Genomic DNA, 18,378 nt, shown 5'->3' with positions numbered 1-18,378 from the left:
ATGATCATATGGTATGTTAACAGTTCACGTTCCATGTACATCTCTACAAGAGGGTCCAACTCACAGATTGTGAATGCTTCAAGAGCACTGATGGAGGTGTTTGATGCAGTAGTTTCTGAAATGGAATTCAAACATTAGTTTATAGACTGTTTTTAATTGTATATTAGATTAACAATGTTTGTCCCATCCTTACATGTTTATAAATAATCTTTTCCCATATTTCCAAACTGGATATAAAGTTAGTATTTATATTATCATGTATTCTTATATGATATAGTTCAGTGCTTAGTACAGAGCTTTTGCGTATTTTCTCTATAATAGTTCTTAGATTTGTGAATGACCAAAGTTATTGAATTTGTAAATGACCAAATCAAGGTATGTTGGGGTAAATTGCTTTAGTTCTAGGACAGAATTTCTAAGATGTCATCTATTTCTGTGACTGACACACTTCTTAAGCAGATAGCTGTGGGGTTGCCAGTTCTGGACTTTTTCCAGTTTCTAGCTTTAGTGTGAACAGAGGTGGGGATACGAAGGAAGACCAAGCAGAGAAAAAAATAGGAAATACGTGTGGTGAAAAAACAGCAAAGAATTTAACCTTATGCTGGTTATATCAGAGTACTGGGTACCTTTCTCCTTCGCTCCAGCCCCAGACGCATCCGTGATTAGCCTTGCTTGCAGTAGCTCTTGTGGGGATGGTGGGGGAGGGAGAGGCAAAATGTCCAATTCTGAGCAAGCCTGTTACAAGTGAAGACTTTGAGAAGCCGAGGAACAACCAGCATGGTGAAGGAAATTTAGTTTAGGGGGAAACAGTTGAAGGAATTGGAAATATTTCAAATACGTAGTAAGACAAGGAGTTTAGAACTGTAAGATAGGGGGCGCCTGGGTGGCTCAGTGGGTTAAGCCGCTGCCTTCGGCTCAGGTCATGATCTCGGAGTCCTGGAATGGAGCCCCGCATCGGGCTCTCTGCTCAGCGGGGAGCCTGCTTCCCTTCCTCTCTCTCTCTGCCTGCCTCTCTGCCTGCTTGTGATCTCTCTCTGTCAAAAAAATAAATAAAATCTTTAAAAAAAAAAAAAAAGAACTGTAAGATAGTTTTGTGATCAGATCATCTTATAGATAAGAAAACCAAATCTCCAAAAGTTTCAGTTTGCCAGATTTGGGTAGCAATATGAAGGATTCTAGTAGCACTTTAAAATTATGCCCTTCCTAATTTGGGGGTTTATTTTTATTTTTAATTAAACCATTACAATTGAGAAGTTTTTTTAATAACTGTCATAGTTTGGGAGAAATTTCTTCAAATAGAAGGATTATTTCTCTTTTTTCATTAAATCCAAGTTTTGAGTATCATTGACATAATGAAAAGAATCCCGCTTAAGGAAATAAGAGACTTCATTCTAGTTCTGGCTGGCCTACGGACTATTCTTTAACCCAGGTATTAAAAGTAACATGAGGAAATTTTTTTAAAGAAAGGAATATGAAGGGTACCTGGTTCAGTCGGTAGAGCCTGGGACTCGTGACCTCAGAGTCATGAGTTTGAGCCCCACACTGGGCTTATGGATCACTTTAAATAATAAAATTAAAAGAAATATATACTCTTGGTCTTTCCTACCCTGTCCTCAAAACATGAACTACCCCATCTACCTACCTTGCAAAAAAAAAAAAACCTACCACACACTCTGACATTGTCTGAGTCCCAGATGAACTCCAAAGTCTGTACTCAGTAGAAGAGCAAGGATCCTGGCCCTCCTGACTTTGGGTCAACTGTTTTTCTCCTCTTTACTATTTTTCTACTGTATTGCTAGGTTTTTCATGGCTTTATCCCTTCTGTGGTGCTTTAAGCCACAAAAAAGGTATATTTGAGACTCCCTCTGGTGTTTGTGTAAAGATAACATCATTTTAGTGCCCTAGTGGGCACAAATTACAGAGGGATTTTTATTTCCCCATACCTCGTAGCTCAGATGCACCCAGTTCATTACACCGAATCACAGCAAAGTCTTCTTACTACAACACATCAGTAGGCATTGTTACTGACAGCGGTCTTTGGGTCACACAGCTCTGACATCCAGGTTACCAGCCAAGGATCCCCAGATGATTAAAGAGTGTGGTCATGTACCTTACACGTTGAGTCTTCTACCTTTTCTGGTCTATGTAATCACCAGCCTTTTGAGCATTTTAACATCCAGCAGGAGACAGCAAAATATTATGCAATTATGCATGCCCAATTCCAAAATATGCTCTGTGTTGAAAATACAGTACACAGAAGAAAAGCATCAACTTTCAACTAAGTTGAAAGAAGAGGTGAGGAAACCTGAGTTTGTGGGGTCCCAACTCTCCCACATTTGGTTTATTAAATTACATTTTATATTAGGATATAAATTTATCCCCAATATAGATGCTAGCATAAGATGAATACTTATGATTTAATATTGATCTTTTTAAATCTAGATTTTATTGTGGTTACTGTTATTAAAAAGGTTGTGTTTGCATTTAGAATTTGATTTGTAATTACATCTAATGACTACCTCTGAAGATAGTGGGGAAACACAAATGCTAACTTGATTTGAAAGTTTTAATTTAATTAATTTAATTGACTTCTTGAAAATCCTTTTTATTTAATGTATCTGCTGCCATGAGGTTAGCAAAAGGATAGTTTTGATAAATTCAGAGCAGTGCTTTTATTGTAGTGTCTTTTTTTAAAAAATTGTGAACTAAAATTCTACTTTATTCTTTCATTTTAGAAAACTGGAATAAATAATCTGTGCTTAGTAATAGACCTAATGTATCCATATCCAAAAACAACGGCATTTTAGGAGAACTTTATTTTAGCTGCTTAATGTCCATGAGGAACTTTTAGATTGCTTTAGAAAGCCTCCCACAAATGTTTATACCAAGGTGGAATATTCATTTCTATGCTAGAAACATGGAAAATTCCTGAGTTTTGTAGTTTTATATCTAAATATTGTCATGTTCAAGTATTTTGTCTTTAAATGGTTCAGTTTTGAGCTTTGGCTTCAAGTCATTTTTATTTTTCAAATTAAGAAAAGTTATCAAGGGGAATTTTCTCTTCCAACCACAAATGTACTGATGTACTTCTTTCAGAAATAGTCATGCTTTCTGAAGGAAGCATTGCAATAGAGGAATCACACAAACCTTGCAGGAGTTCATTTCCTGTCTTCTGGCTTCGTAGGCTCAACTCAAACACTTCAGGATTTCATTCCTACACAGAGATCCCACTTAAGTGTTCTGGTGAGATGTGAGAAAAGATTCTAGGCGTCTGTTGATCTAAAAACAAGCTATAGAGACAGACTTGAGATTAGACCTTAGACATTCTTACTAATAAGTATTTTCCTTTTTTTAACCAAACTGTATGTTGTGTGAATAGTCTTTTATGTAAATAACAAAGATTTTTCTTACTTAATGTAGTAAATTCATCAAACTGAATTTCATAAAAAAGTTAAAATCTATTCATGATTATATCCTGTGTACAATTGTGATCAACTTTTTAAAAGTAAGTCCCAGTATATATATTTTACTTACCAGAAGGGGGGAAAAATGTACTCTAATTCAGAATCTAGGAAACAACTCTCTTGTTCATGTTTACATTTCAATTCTTTTTTGTTTGTTTGTTTTAGAGTAATTTCTTATCAGACATTACCAAGAAATATGCCAAGCCACAGAGCCCAGGTTATGGCTCGCTATCCCGAGGGTTATAGAACACTCCCAAGGAACAGCAAGACCAGGCCGGAAAGTATCTGCAGTGTAACCCCTTCCACTCACGACCAAGCAGTAGGACCTGGAGCAGAAGAGAAACGGAGATCAATGAGAGATGACACGATGTGGCAGCTTTACGAATGGCAGCAGCGTCAGTTCTATAATAAGCAGAGCACCCTCCCTCGTCATGGTCCTTTGACCAGTCCCAAAACCATGGTTAATATTTCTGATCAGACCATGCACTCTATTCCCACATCACCTTCCCATGGGTCAATAGCTGCTTATCAGGGATACTCCCCTCAACGAACGTACAGATCAGAAGTCTCTTCCCCTATTCAGAGAGGAGATGTGACAATAGATCGCAGGCACAGGGCCCACCACCCTAAGGTAAGCTAGCTGCTCATCCTGCATTAACTACTGCTTTATGGATGCTCTGTCTTATTTCGGTCTATACAATGCCTTCTTTTAAATGTGAAAGACAAGTAGGGTGCCTGGGTGGCTCAGTGGATTGAGCCTCTGCCTTCGGCTCGGGTCATGGTCTCAGGGTCCTAGGATCAAGCCCCGCATCAGGCTCTCTGCTCAGTGGGGAGCCTGCTTCCCCCTCTCTCTCTGCCTGCCTCTACTTGTGATCTCTCTTTCTGTCAAATAAATAAATAAAATCTTTAAAATAATTAATTAATTAGAAAATATGAAAGACAAAAATATAGGGAGGAGGTAAGCAAGGCAGCTCTTCTGTTTTAAAAACTAAGCAAGAATAATCTACAGTGTCAGAATTTCACATATAAAAACCTAAGCTTGCAATGCATCATCTCTCAAGAGCACAGAACTAGCTATTTTGAGCAGATGCTTTATGCACTGTTCTGTGCGTAACTCATCAGCTGTCCATGTGGGTTAAGCCCGCTTGCGTTTTTATTGGCTCCTCACACATTTGAAAATTCGACCCCTGCCCCCTTCCAACATACCTGCCTTCATACATCAGGCTCATCCAACTCTTTGCTTAGGTAAGTGCTGACCTCATCTTCTAACCAGCTGCTTGTATGGCTTATCGAAATATCTCCTTAGATGGCCCAGTTTAATATCAGAAGAATAATGTACCAAGAAGCCCTGGTGTATATGCTTGTTTAAAATTAAGATTCACATAGCAATCATGTTTTAACTTGTACTTGCAGTTGGTTTAAGCATTGCTTAGTAGATTATGAGTGCACTCAGTGCTTTGTGTTAGTTAGCTTCTTATAATACTAAAGCCGTCATCTTGATATGCAGCCCGTTCTGTAATGTCTATCCTAAAACGAAAAGAAAATTTTCTGTTGTTTCCTTTTTAATTCTAAAGAATTTTTTGCTTTATACCATTTTAAAATGTACCTTTTAGTATCCTTTTGACAGACTGAATCTTTTAGTTATAACATTACATAAAGTGTATGTTTGACTTTTCCATAAATAACCGTTAGAAATGAATAAGTCAATCAGGATTTTCTTTCTTTTTTTTTTCTTTTTTCTTTCTTCTTTTTTTTTTTTTTTTCTTTTTTTTGAGGAAGCTTCAATTTGCCTCACCCAAAAAAGGGCTCACTTTGAACTCCACAGTAATAAAGTTTGATGTTTTATCACTTGGTGAATCCAAATGCTAAATCATGTTTGATTAAAAAAAAATCATAATAATAGGGCCTCAGTGGCTCAGTTGGTCAAGCATCCAACTCTTGATTTCAGCTCAGGTCATGATCTCAGGGTCAGGAGATGGAGCCCCATGTTGGGCTCCCCACTTAGCGTGGAGTCTGCTTGTCCTTCTCCCTGTGCCCCTCTCTGTGTGCGTGCATGTGCACTCTCACTCTTTCAAACAAGTAAAATAAATAAAAACGATATTCAAGACAGATAATACAATTGATTAGTGTGTGGTTGAAAAGTGTTCTCCTGGTATTAGTATTAGTTTATCATCTGTTTCAATAACAAATATAAGAGGACTGTGTGCTTGCTATCTAGTTCCCTGTCAACTGATGTCTACTGCTTCTCTCCCCAAAAACTTCTTAAATATTGCCAAAATTTTCTTTCAAGCTATCCTGTTGTTTTCCTTGATGTGCTGAGTGGTTCCCAAAATATGTCCATGGATCTCAAGGGTTCCCATGACCCTTACAGGGAGTCTATAAATAAGCTTGAAACTGTTTCTACAATGGCAATAAAGTGATATTTACTGTGTTACCATTTTCTAATAGCACAGAAGCAACGGTGGGTTTTGGTACCTTCACATAAATCCAAGGGAGTGGCTCCAAACTAGTGGTGGTCACTGTAAGTTCCCATGCCACACACTTGCAGTAGAAATAAAGTAGCAGTTTCACTTAAAAATCCCTTTGACAAAGCAGCAAAAGATAATTTTATTCACCTTGACCTTTCATTATATGTCATTTTAATATTCTGTGTGATGAAATGGGAAATATGTTGAAGACATTTTTCTTGCATACCAAAGTGCTAATATTAGGGTTGACTCACAGAAAAAGATTTGTGCGTTTCAGGTGCAAGCTGGACTAGCTCCTTTTTTCATGAAACACCACTTTTACTTGGAAGAACGAATGACAGGCAAACTATAGTTGTTCAGACTTGGTATTTGACAGACACATCTCAAAGTGAAATGTTATCCTGTCACTTCCAGGAAAACAACTCTGTATTTGTCACTGATGACAAATAGGAGCTTTCAAGCAAGAATTAGAATTTTGGAAATGTATCTGCCACTGTGTGAGCTTGACAGCTTTCTGGCGCTTCAGGATTGGTAGTGGTATTAACAGATGTGTGGTGCTGATACTATACACCGGTGGTGCCAACATCTGCATAACTCACTGATCCAGTATTTTCCTCACGAACAGCGTCTGATAGTACAGAATCAAAGATGGGTAAAGAATTCACTTAGAGCATAAACACAGGCCTGCTTTGTTCTGTTGCACTTTGCAGATACTGCTTTTTTTTTTTTTTTTTCCACAAATTGAAGGTTTGCACCAGTCCTTCTGACAAAAATGTCAGTGCCATTTTTCCACAGCATTTGCTCACTTTGTGTCTGTGTTACAGTTTGGTAATTCTCGCATTACTTCAAACCATTTTATTATTGTTTGTTAAGGTGATCTGTGATCAGTGATTTATAATTCACTAGAAGCTCAGACGATGGTTTGCATTTTTTGTAGTAAACTATCTTTTAATTAAGGTATATGCATTTTTTTAGACATAATGCTATTGCACACTTCATAGACAGCAGCATAGTTTAAACATAACCTTAACATGCACTGGGAAACCAAAAATTTCATTTGACTTGCTTTATTGCAGTATTCACTTAATCATGGCCGTCAGGAACCAAACCCACAATATCTCTCCTAGTTATGTCTGTAAGCCAGTAGGTATTAATCTAACAGTATGAAAAGTTCATTGATGCAGTTTTAGATACCATTTTGCAAATAACTTTCAATACCTACATTCATAAGCAGTAATAGCAAATTTTTAATGATATTTTATAATGTAAAAAGATTTCTCGTCACTGACATTGATCACAGAACTTATATTGTACCCTTATTTTCCTAGCATGTCTATGTGCCTGACAGGAGGTCAATGCCAGCTGGCCTGACTTTACAGTCTATTAGTCCCCAGAGCCTCCAAGGCAAAACGGTGAGTTCAGTGTTTTTATTTACCGTACCATGGTTTATATATGTGCTACACATGATAGCACATATCCAACAGAGCTTCTAAGTTTGAAAAAGGGGTTCCTCCCAAAGAAAAACTGTTGCAGCTTTTGTGAAAGAGAAGCTCATTAGAAGAATCTGAGATCATGTAACCATTTCATTGTCAGACTAGATATGTCTCCCTAAATGTCTGAATGCCTAAATATAAGATTATATTTTCAGATTTTATTGTATAAACTGAGTGGGTTTGTTTACTTCATTGAATGTTAATTCCCTTGTTCTTAAAACTGAAGTTGGAATAGTTGATTAGTGGAACAAATCCAGCAGGTGACCATGTGTAGTCACACTACAGGCCTCTTAAGAAGTTTCCCCTGTGAATTTTTATACAGATTAACTACTTTAGAAGGGAAAAAACTGATTTACATATTTATGCAGAGAGAGACTATAAAAATACACAAGGTGTTAGCAAGTACTTACCATTATCATTTCATCCTCAGTATTATGTTCAAATTGGGAAGGAGTTCTATCACCAGGACACTATTATTCTTCACATTAAAGAGAAAGGATGACTTTTCATTACATCGTTTAATTTTAATGGCATTCTTTTATCTGTGCTTTAATGTCAGTAGGTAGTCTCGGTTCCAGTGAAGATGTGATTTGAGGATCTAGTTAGTTCATCATTTGAAATTGTCCTCCTGAAGGAATCAAAACAAATTCATGTTCTATGTGTTTTGCAGACATTGTTTTATTTCCTTTTTCATCCTTTATGTGCTTAGATATAAGGAAGATATTCTGGCTTTAAGCTACTGGCAGCTTATTTATTAAAGGTTATAAATATTACAGATTAAAACTAAAAACTTTTAAATGTTGTAATTTTTACATATTAGATTGTTGATCTGACGAAGAAACAGACATACATCATAAGATAATGCTAATAAGTATCATATTATGAATTTTTATCTTCTGCTTGCTCCCTCTAGTGGATATTGAGGATAAAATTTACTTATTACCTCCTTTGGTGCAGGTCAAAAATGTGCCTGTTTTTATTTTGCCTCAAAGTTTAAGTATATAGGAAACTTACTGGAACCTTTTGTCCTTTTGAAAATCTCTTTATCTTTTTAACTCAGCAAATAATAAACCAGAGTCTCTAGATTCCTTCTTTTGGTCACTCTGGGTCTTAGAATATCTAAATCCCTTACACAACCCTACCTTCTCTGTGGCAGGACCTCAAGAGCTTGATATGGTGGTCATAAGACAGACCGCCCCATAGTCCTGAGGTCACCAGATGTGGTTGGCATCAGAGCAAAAGTAGCTCTTCTTTTCCTGTTATGAAATTTCTTCTTCAGGACATAACACACATATTCTTTGACTCCTTAATGTCTTATCCATGTCGATGGCTCTTTCTAAAGAATCCCATAGTAAATGCGCTTTAATTCTGAGACTTTTCTCACCTGAAGGCAATAATTTTTAATATAATTTCATATAACAATTAAAAATTACTTCTGTCCCTTAAACTTGTTGTATAGAAAAGAAAAAAAGAACAGCAACAAATGAACAGAATAGAAGAGAACTCATGTTAACCCTGTGGTATAGGCAAGACAGATCCATCTCAGGAACGCTTTTTGGCCTGGAAGTTTCAAGTGCACACCATAGCCCTCAGGTGATGAGTCTCCCTCTGGCCTTTCTGCAGTTTTTAATCATAGCAAAGTTCAGAGAAACACCAACTAATATTTTATGACCTGTAAGACTGCCAACGACCATACCTTATTGCATTTCTAAAAAAGAAAAATATGTCAGATTGGCCTATTAAGGAATTTTATCTGCCTTTGAAAATTTATCTCCCTTAGGGATCATAGTAACCAATCAGGAAGCAGAAGTTCTCTGCTTGCCCCAGAGTGTGGGAAGAGGGTTTATATACTCATGGAACCTTTCTCTTTGTATAAAATGCTGTCTTTTTTTTTTTTTTTTTCCTTAAAAAATAAAAACTGATCTTTTGGTCATTTAAAAAATCCTGTGAATTCCCTAACAGTGACATTTAATAATATAACTGGGAAGCAATTAATAGATCCCAGGTACTGAGTTTAATGTTATGAAGATATCATCCAAGTTTTAAATGAAGTTTAATTCTTTTTATTTACCTTCTGTTCCCTAAAATAGAATGTTGGACACGCAGGTATTCTGTTGCTGTAAAAGTGTTAGGCGTCATTTTAGAATTTCTTTGAATAATAATAATTTAATAGCTCTTACGTACAAAACTTTATAATGGTTTTCTGGCATTGTGCTTTTTTGTACTTAACACTTAATTCTCTCTTGAGTTCTGAGAAAATGCCTGAATGTACTGTTGTTTCGCTGTATCTTTTAAGTAACACTGTTCCTTCTATTTCTCTAGATATCTATGCATTTATGTAGGATCTATCATCATAGTGCCTAGGCACTATGTTTGATGTCAACCATAAGAGGAAACTTGCCAAGAAATCTTGGTTTAATATCTGTCACTTAAGGCAACAATTAATCTGTTTTCCACTGTTTGGATTCTTAAATTGTACTCCTTCAGCCAGAGGAGCTTACGCTGTTGCTAATAAAGCTGAGACGGCAGCAGGCCGAACTGAATAGTGTCCGGGAACACACGTTAGCACAGCTCATGCAGCTGAAACTTGAGGCCCACAGCCCGAAGGTCAGCTATGAAGAATTTTGTATGTGTCGTCTGCCATTACCACTGATTCTGAGCCACTCATTAATCAGTTTGATCGGTGTTGTTAGTGTCGAGCATGAGCCCATACAATCATTGCAGCGACATTATGATCTCCTATTGACCCTTTGAGAATTCACTTGTTTATATGTTATTAAAGGGACACACGGGTAGGATGAATTTCTTCTTAGCCTTCCAACCCGCTCACGCACCAACTTTTGGTCATGAGATAGGAAATGCAGACAGACTTCAAAACAGTGTTATCATTTGCTGTATACTGTAGCTTCCACATCTGATAAAGCATATTGAAAATGGTGTAGTTCCTGGAAAGTAGTAAGTTGAAAATTGATTACACTTGTAATAACACTGCCTTTTAAATATCAGAGATTAAGATATTTCTCTCATTCTTGATTAAAAGAATGAACACACGTAAACATTTCTCAAAGGGTTTAATAGACTCTGGTTATATGAGAAACATCCAAAGAAGTAGTACTATGGTGCAGAGAAGTATTAACATGTAAAACTTCTAATACTGAGTCTGCTAAAGCCATTTGAAGGATTTTTCTGCTTAATATATTAGCTTCTGTGCATGTCTACTTAATTTCTTACAAAACTAAGTGTAATTTTATAATACGTCATCTGTACAGTTTACAGGGGAGCATGTATGTGAAAAGTTGTATACTGTGACATAGTAGGTTGGGGTAAACTACCTGTTTTTCTTATTTCAAAATTGACCTTTTCATGAATTCTACACCCTCTTTCTCTATCCCTTTGTTTCTTGATTGATGCCTACTAGAATGAAATTCTTTCACATCATCTTCAAAGGAACACCATATATTTGGATCATCAGGTGGGATTTGTAGAATTTTTTTTTTTGCTTATTATACCTAACAGAACCTTTGAAATGTAGTACAGTTTTCCAGGCTACTCCGATATGTTGGTCATTTAAGAGCTAATAGCATGACTTTTACAAGTGACAGAATAAGATTCTTAACGGGGAATTCAGAAATACAAAACAAACAACAACAACAACAAAAACAAGTAGAAAGGATAGTTTTGAGTGTTAGGGGCAATGCAGATGCTGGGTCACAGGAAAACTGAGAGCCTGAATTCTCTAAACTTCCGTTTTCTCATCCCAAAACACTCACACTCATTAAGGCTTATCTCCGTTTGGAGTTGACCTAATTAAAGAAGTAGGTACCAAGCTGTGAATTCCTCCTTGGAAGACTCAGAGAGGGGTGGGTGTGGTGTTCTCTGTATTCCCAAAGGGAGATTTAACTATGGATGAGAAGTGTGGTGGTCATTTTTAATTGCATAACTTTGGTCCTTATCTGCCGTGTGCTCCTGGTGTTTGGTCTTCACTAAGCTGTATAGAGTCAGTTTTACAGTGGCCTGTAGTTCCTCAGATTACCTCAGTGGTAGCAGTGGGTGTGAATGGCAGTTCATGACTAGGGACTGACACTTCCATATTTTAGTTTTTATGAAACTATCAATATTTAATTTTAATTTGATGGGAATTTTTGATATGTTCTTAGACATAGGATTTCTTCCAGTGAATGCATTTTTTATCTATATAAATTAATTATAGATTAATTAAAGCTATAACGTGTTTTAGTTTGTTTCAAAATGTTCAGACTTAAATATTTTAGCAAATGGAAGAGGTTACTGTGGAAAATGTTGTAAGACAGATGTTTATATATTTATAGTTGCCTGCTTAAAACAAAGTAATAATGTACTGATTTAATTTAGTTATATTTAAAGAGGGATTTTGCATTAGGATAACCCTTTAAAAGATGTTCATTTTTTTAATTTTTAAAAGAAATATACTTAAGATATTTAAAGTATAAGAAAGTATATTTAAAAAATACACTTTTCTTATATTAATGAATTTTAATGGTTTATTTTCCCACAACATGTTTTCATCATGATTTTGTCTATGGGAATGCTTTAGAAATAACATTTCATGACTCCAGATTCCAGTCTCCACCCCAGAGACCGGTACTGTTGAAATTTAACCACAGTGTTAAATTGTACACTTTGAAAGCAGTCTGATGAAGACACGTTAGCCAGTGAAATGGTAGAAGTAAGTCTTCCCTCAAAATGTGACATTGTCAAAAAGCCTCTAAGATACATGGTAAATAACTTTCATAAAAGCTCCTTTGCCTATAAAGCTAGAGATAGTTCTGAATAATAGTGGGATACTACAAAAATTAGGTGTAAACTACAGTATAATTGTGAGTCTGAAGTTCTATAGTATCTCTGGAAATAAACCTAGTGGCTCGCTGTGATTTATTACTTACCTCCTTAAATGAAAACTGGAAGTACAGAGACCTAAGCCTTTAGAAAATCACAGCACTGACAGCTGGCCCAGTCAGTGCAGGCGACTCCTGATCTCCTGGTCGTGAGTTCAGACCCCAAGTTGGAGGTAGAGGTCACTTGAATAAATAAATAAATAAATAAAACCCTAGGAAAGTTCAGGTAAGTATATGGAAATACCATTTGCTAAGGTGATTCTCCTCAGCTGCCTTTCCCAGGTTGAGCCGTCTCTGCCCTTTGCCCGATGACCCAGATTCGACTGAGGTTTCTGTTCCCCTTGGTCCTCTCTCAGCACTCTGCCAAGCCTGTGCTGTTGGAAAGGCTAATGCTAATAGTCCTATTGGTGACTTCCAAAAATCTCAATTTTTCACTGATCCTCTCTATTCCCTCTACATGTCAGTAGAGATTTGCCAGTAATATGCCTTTTTCTTAATTGCCTTTATTTCTTAGATCATGAAATAAAGTTCTATTGGTCCAATTTTTAAATTTTGTGGTAACGAAAAGAATTATGTAATTATTTGAATGCTTATTTGCACAATCAGAGTAAGATGATTTCTGATGGGAAAAAAATGGGCCATTTTTAGATATAATTAGACAATTTATAGAAATAAGGTGGTGGCTTTGCCCAGAAATTCAGATATGCCTAAATAAATATCCTTAAGGTTTCCTAAAGAAAATCTCTCTTTAAATAAATGAAAAAAATTTTTTTGTTTTAAATAATTACATTTAATGTAAATGAAATATTTACTTTTGAACTGTTTTATATTTCATATCAGTAGTTAGGTTATTATGTTACAGAAAAAAATCTTAATAATTTTGAACTTTAATGAAATTTTTTTCATTCAGCTCGAATATTTCCAGCTTTTAAAAAAAACATTTCCAGCTTTTAATCTTGTTACTGCCAGTAACCTATTGTAGGTTACCAAATCTGTTGTTTTTGTTGGCATTATTGGTTGCCTGGTTTATAAACTGATTCACCAGTTTTTATAGAACTACAAATTGGAAAGTAGATTTTAAAATCTGAAAGAGGAAAAGGCTCTGGTCACATTTTATACTACGTATCATACCAAATATGTGCTAATTGATACTCACTTTCAACACCTACTCTCCTAGCTCAGATCATTAGAATAACCTAAGGCCAGCAACAAGATGCATTCTCTCTCCTGCCCCTTGTGAGATAGTCAAAAGAAAGTTTTTATTGATTGAAGTTCATGAAAAATAGAGCCAAGTATAGTCTCTGAGTTGCTTCAGAGGTAAATTCATTTCTGTTATCACTAGAATGCTTATATTATAACAGATGAGAAATAAAAATGCCTTATCTGAAATTCTGAGTATCTACATGTTACACACAGTCCGTCCAAAAGTCTTGACTTCTGGTCCCTGTAGCTTGAGCAATATAATTTGACTTCGAATTAACCACCATTTTGAAAATGAGTCCTGTACTGAAGTGTTTTTAACAATAACAAAAGCCATACTAATTATGTGGTAGGATTTTCTTCTGCTTTTTGTTTCATTTTGAAGTATACTATTATCATTTGCTCATGCTTCTACAGCCCAGTTAGTAGACTGTTCACAGTCTACATTTATTAAGACTAGCCTAGGTTTGTCATTATTGTGAATTTTAAGATAGCCTATGAACATATAGTAGTGTTAACTGGATATACTTTATGTACCTCATTTAGGTTTTATTTAGAAAATGAGTAAGTACATAACTTTTTTGGTCAGTCATGAAGGGAAGATCGATAGCAATGGGGAAATGAGAATGTGTCTATCCTTTTATCCATTTACCTCACCCCTATTTTAGCTCCTCCCTCCATTTGTTTCTTTCTTCCTCACATGCTTTTTCTAATTCTCCCTATTAGTAAAAAGGAGCTGTGAGAAAATTTAGATGGTGTTCCCTTTCTCTTCCTAAAACCTTCCTGCCAGCTTTCCATGTAGGCAGTGATAACAAAATGAGATGCTAGGAGCTGAAACAGACAATTAGGAGGTAGATAGGAATGGACAGAAGGCTCGGAGAACTTGGAGCTCTGCTTCACAAGCCTTTTTTCAGCACGCTGCCTCCTTGTGGGTAAACCAAACATGTGGCCCACCCTCTCCGCCATCAGTGCTCTGACTCTGTTACAGCATTCCAGTGGCCAACCTCCTCCTCTAAGAATACTCGCCACAGTAAATGGTGATTGACTTCTGCAGATCTGAGCTTTACTTGCACTGGGACTGCAGCAAGTATTTTTCTCATCTTTCAGATATAAAATTGTATTGTAACATTAAATTGCTTTTATGAATTGCCCTTAAAATTAGGGCATTCTGCCTTTACCCCTCTCCCTTTAAGAATCATTATGGTTACTTGTACCAGAAACATTTGCTTTGGAACGGAAAAGGAAGAGGCGTACGTACCTCCATCAGCCGCATTTGTGTTGGGGGTTGCCTCTTCCCCCTTGTACTCTAAAGCTCTTTGTGAAAAGAATATTCCTCTGTTCCAATAATTAGTGAAATTGATTTACTTCTACCCCGCTGGAGCTGTGTCCTTGCCGCTAGAACAAATTTAAGTCATTTCCGAATATAGCATCAAAGACTATATTCTTTACCATCAGATGGCTAAAGGATCTCATTATCTTCAAATTCTCATGGAAAAACTGGAAATTTCTCCTGACAAACCAGTTGGCCATAATAAAAGAATTTTCCACAATAAAAGAAAAATACAGCCCACGCATACCCATGGTGTTCTTTGTTGTATAAAAATGTTTAAGAATTCCAAGAATCAATAGCTAAATCTGTCTTATTTTATCAGTACATTTTTTTAAGTATCCTCAAATGCTTGTGGGGAAGATAAGAAACTCATTTTATTTTAATACTAACTTTTAAAACACCCTGAAGAGTAAGCTAAACTTTCTAATTTGCAAAAGTTTTGTAGTAGCATTGAGATAGCCTTTCAAGAAATGAAACTATGTAGACACAGCCTGACCACTTTTAAACATACTTATGCCAAGAGAAATGTAAAAAGGAACAATTAACAGAATGTATGTCATTGGTACTGAAACCATTCAAGGTAAAAACCCAAGAATACTTTTTTGCATTTTGTTCTTTGTGTGCATGAAAGACAGCCTTCCTATAAGGGAAGAAATGCTAACAAGATGATTGAAAAGATTCTTGATGGCTTTCATTGTTCCTGTCAATTCAGCAACTTCATTCTGTGGAGCTATTAGGCAGGATCCCATTTTCTCTAATATTTCAAGGGGTCTTGGAGCTTCTATTTTTAGGAATGATTGATAGAGAATGTTTCCAAGGGACATAGATTAGGCATTTGGCAAAAGCAAGCTAAAGATACTGGAAAAATGAAAATATGTTATTTAACATTTATTAACCCTGCTAGTTACATGGTACAGAATATCTGTATTTTCTTACGCTTTGCTATTAAGAGAAATCCTTTCTCCCTTACACCTCCTTCTTCCATTCTGATTCGGTCTCTCCCTTCCTCTGCATAATCTGATCACAGAAGTAGTAGGGAGAGAGGGATAATATCCAGGGAATTCTTAAGCAGTATATGACATCATAATGACAGAACTCTAAGAAGACTAAATAGACAGTGGGTAGACCAGAACTGGAAATTCTATATGTGTTGATTCTGATCTCTTGGCCTATAATACACTGCCTAAACATTATTATCATGGTTTTCCTATTTCTTACTAGTAACTAATCTATCCCTTTTTGCTGTTTTCACTCATCCCAGCCTTAACTGGGGAAGTTCTCTGGTTTTGTTTTTGTTTTTGTTTTTTAAGCAGACTCCACGCCCAACGCGGGGCTTGAAATCATGACCCTGAGATCAAGACCTGAGCTGAGATTGAGTCAGACACTTTACTGACTGAGCCACCCAGGCACCCCAGAAGTTTTCTGGTTTTCAGTGTTCCCTCCTCTGAGCATTCACCTACACATCATTTTACTAGTTGTCTCTTAGTTAGTTATTCTTCATCTCTAGCCCCTGGATTTCTCCCAGAAAACAGAGTCTGTGATGTGGGCGTCCTTGATTTGCGCTTGTTCTCAGGAAGTTTATTTTGGGAAGTGATACCAAGGTATAGAAGTAGAGAGAGTAAGCAGGGAAGGAGGGAATATATTATCAACTGCCATACACAACTTGGGCCTCATCTGACTGATACTTGTTGATGAAACACTGCGGAATTGCCCATCTGAACAGAAGGAGGAGCGCCCATCCTGTACTGGCCGCCATCCTCCTCTGGCAAGGGCTACCTCTCAAGACTAACTCTCCAGGGGCGCCTGGGTGGCTCAGTGGGTTAAGCCGCTGCCTTCGGCTCAGGTCATGATCTCGGAGTCCTGGGATCGAGCCCCACATCGGGCTTTCTGCTCAGCAGGGAGCCTGCTTCCTCCTCTCTCTCTGCCTGCCTCTCTGCTTACTTGTGATTTCTCTCTGTCAAATAAATAAATAAAATCTTTAAAAAAAAAAAAAAAAAAGACTAACTCTCCAACATACTGAGGTAATGCATACACGAGCACTCAGTGGGTTCCCATGCACAAAGTGGGTGTTGGCTCAGCAAGAGCGGAAATAAAAGATGGGCTAATAGGATGTAAAGAAGAGCACAAAAGGTATCCAAAACACATCACTGCCTTTACAGTTACGTGTTTGTAGTTGCTCGTAGCAATCTGCACTTGGACCGTCTGCCTTCAGTACAGTCCCAGCGTGTCCAAAATTTGGATTGTCATCCTTCAGTTCCCTGACAAAAAATGGTTCAAAATACTGTTCACCTTTAACATCATTTGTGTAATATTTATTGAGCTCATCATCCTTGGTGAAGAGTTCCCTGACTTTGAGAAGGGTCAGGACCTTTATTTTAGCTATTGCCTTAGATTTAGAACTCAAAGTGGTTTAAGCCCTCAAGGGAAAAGAAAAAAGGGAGACCCAGTCTTCTCCTCTAGTTATGGGTTGGAGAACCTGACACCAGTCTTGGATGGTCTGATTACCTAGACGATGAAAAGAAAAACCAATAGCAGCCTACCTAGAAGGATCTAAGATATGACAGTCCTGTTCTGCCACTCTAAGGGTAGAAATTCTACACATGCATAAGAATGGAAGAATTAAATCAGACAGCTTCCTGGAGTTACAGTATGTTCTCCTACTATTTTATCTCCCAACACCATCACAATTAAAGTTTAAAATACCATGAAACCTTGATGGAGTGCCTGGGTGTCTCAGTGGGTTAAGCCTCTGCCTTCAGCTCGGATCATGATCTCGGGTCCTGGGATCGAGCCCCGCATTCGGGCTCTCTGCTCAGCAGGGAGCCTGCTTCCCCTCTCTCTCTGCCTGCCTGCCTCTGTGCCTACTTGTGATCAGTCTGTCAAATAAATAAATAAAATATTTTTTAAAAATACCATGAAACTTGAATTTAAAGTCCTTTAAGAACATTTACTGAAAACAGGAAAATCATGACGTTCTGTAGAACTATCTGAACAGGTATTTTAGCTGAATACGTAATACCTGCATGGTGTTTATTCAGGATATTAGAGGCCATCATAACACCCTATATGTACTAATAAGCTCCTCATTACCATTTATAAAATTTTGGCCATATTAAAAGCCCCTGCCACTCTATGTCTTTCAGCTAACTCCAGAAATTTCACCAACCTTTTACTACAAAATAAGGTCTCTTTTCGATTTGTCATTCAAACTCTCACTCCTCTACCACCACCACCCCAACCTGTGAAACACTTCCTTCCCTAGAGCCCCTTTTCTCCAGCCAGCAGCTCACTGTTTCTCAATGCTCCTTTAAGAGCAATCCCGTTCTCTACATCATGCATCTGCTCGGTCAGTACCTGTTTGTCCAGAGCTTAAGTAACACTGCAGTTTCCAGAGCACCATCACGTACAGTATCCCACCCGGGTGGCTTATATACACATACTCTGTAGCATGTGGGCCAGTTGAATTTGTCCCCATAAGTCGGGATTAATGCTTTGCCCCAAATCACATAGCTAGGATGAGTACATTGTATTAAGGAATTTTCTTTCCTT

At 37.1% G+C, this 18,378-nt stretch overlaps 1 protein-coding gene and 1 long non-coding RNA gene across 13 annotated transcripts in view; one reads left to right on the top strand and one right to left on the bottom strand.

Annotated features, from left to right (window-relative positions):
- Positions 1 to 18,378, top strand: part of PLEKHA5 (pleckstrin homology domain containing A5) — a 227,994-nt gene that overhangs the window by 163,121 nt on the left and 46,495 nt on the right. For 9 of the 12 annotated variants that reach the window (XM_047740351.1, XM_047740350.1, XM_047740348.1 and 6 more), the window contains 4 exons: positions 3,630 to 4,095; positions 7,261 to 7,344; positions 9,913 to 10,032; positions 10,844 to 10,897. In XM_047740351.1, the coding sequence (XP_047596307.1) occupies positions 3,630 to 4,095; positions 7,261 to 7,344; positions 9,913 to 10,032; positions 10,844 to 10,897 (724 nt within the window). The remainder of the gene's footprint in view (positions 1 to 3,629; positions 4,096 to 7,260; positions 7,345 to 9,912; positions 10,033 to 10,843; positions 10,898 to 18,378) is intronic. The other 3 variants (XM_047740354.1, XM_047740358.1, XM_047740361.1) reach the window with 1 other exon arrangement.
- On the bottom strand, positions 2,046 to 3,634 carry LOC125106387 (uncharacterized). Its single transcript, XR_007129315.1, has 3 exons — positions 3,535 to 3,634; positions 3,148 to 3,290; positions 2,046 to 2,233 (listed from the first exon to the last, which is right to left on the bottom strand). It is a non-coding gene; the product is annotated as an uncharacterized LOC125106387 (long non-coding RNA).

The sequence above is a fragment of the Lutra lutra genome, chromosome 8 (assembly GCF_902655055.1).
Source record: "Lutra lutra chromosome 8, mLutLut1.2, whole genome shotgun sequence".
NCBI lineage: Eukaryota > Metazoa > Chordata > Mammalia > Carnivora > Mustelidae > Lutra > Lutra lutra.
The sequence above is the reverse complement of the archived record's forward strand: the minus strand, read 5'-3'. Positions and strand labels throughout refer to the sequence as shown.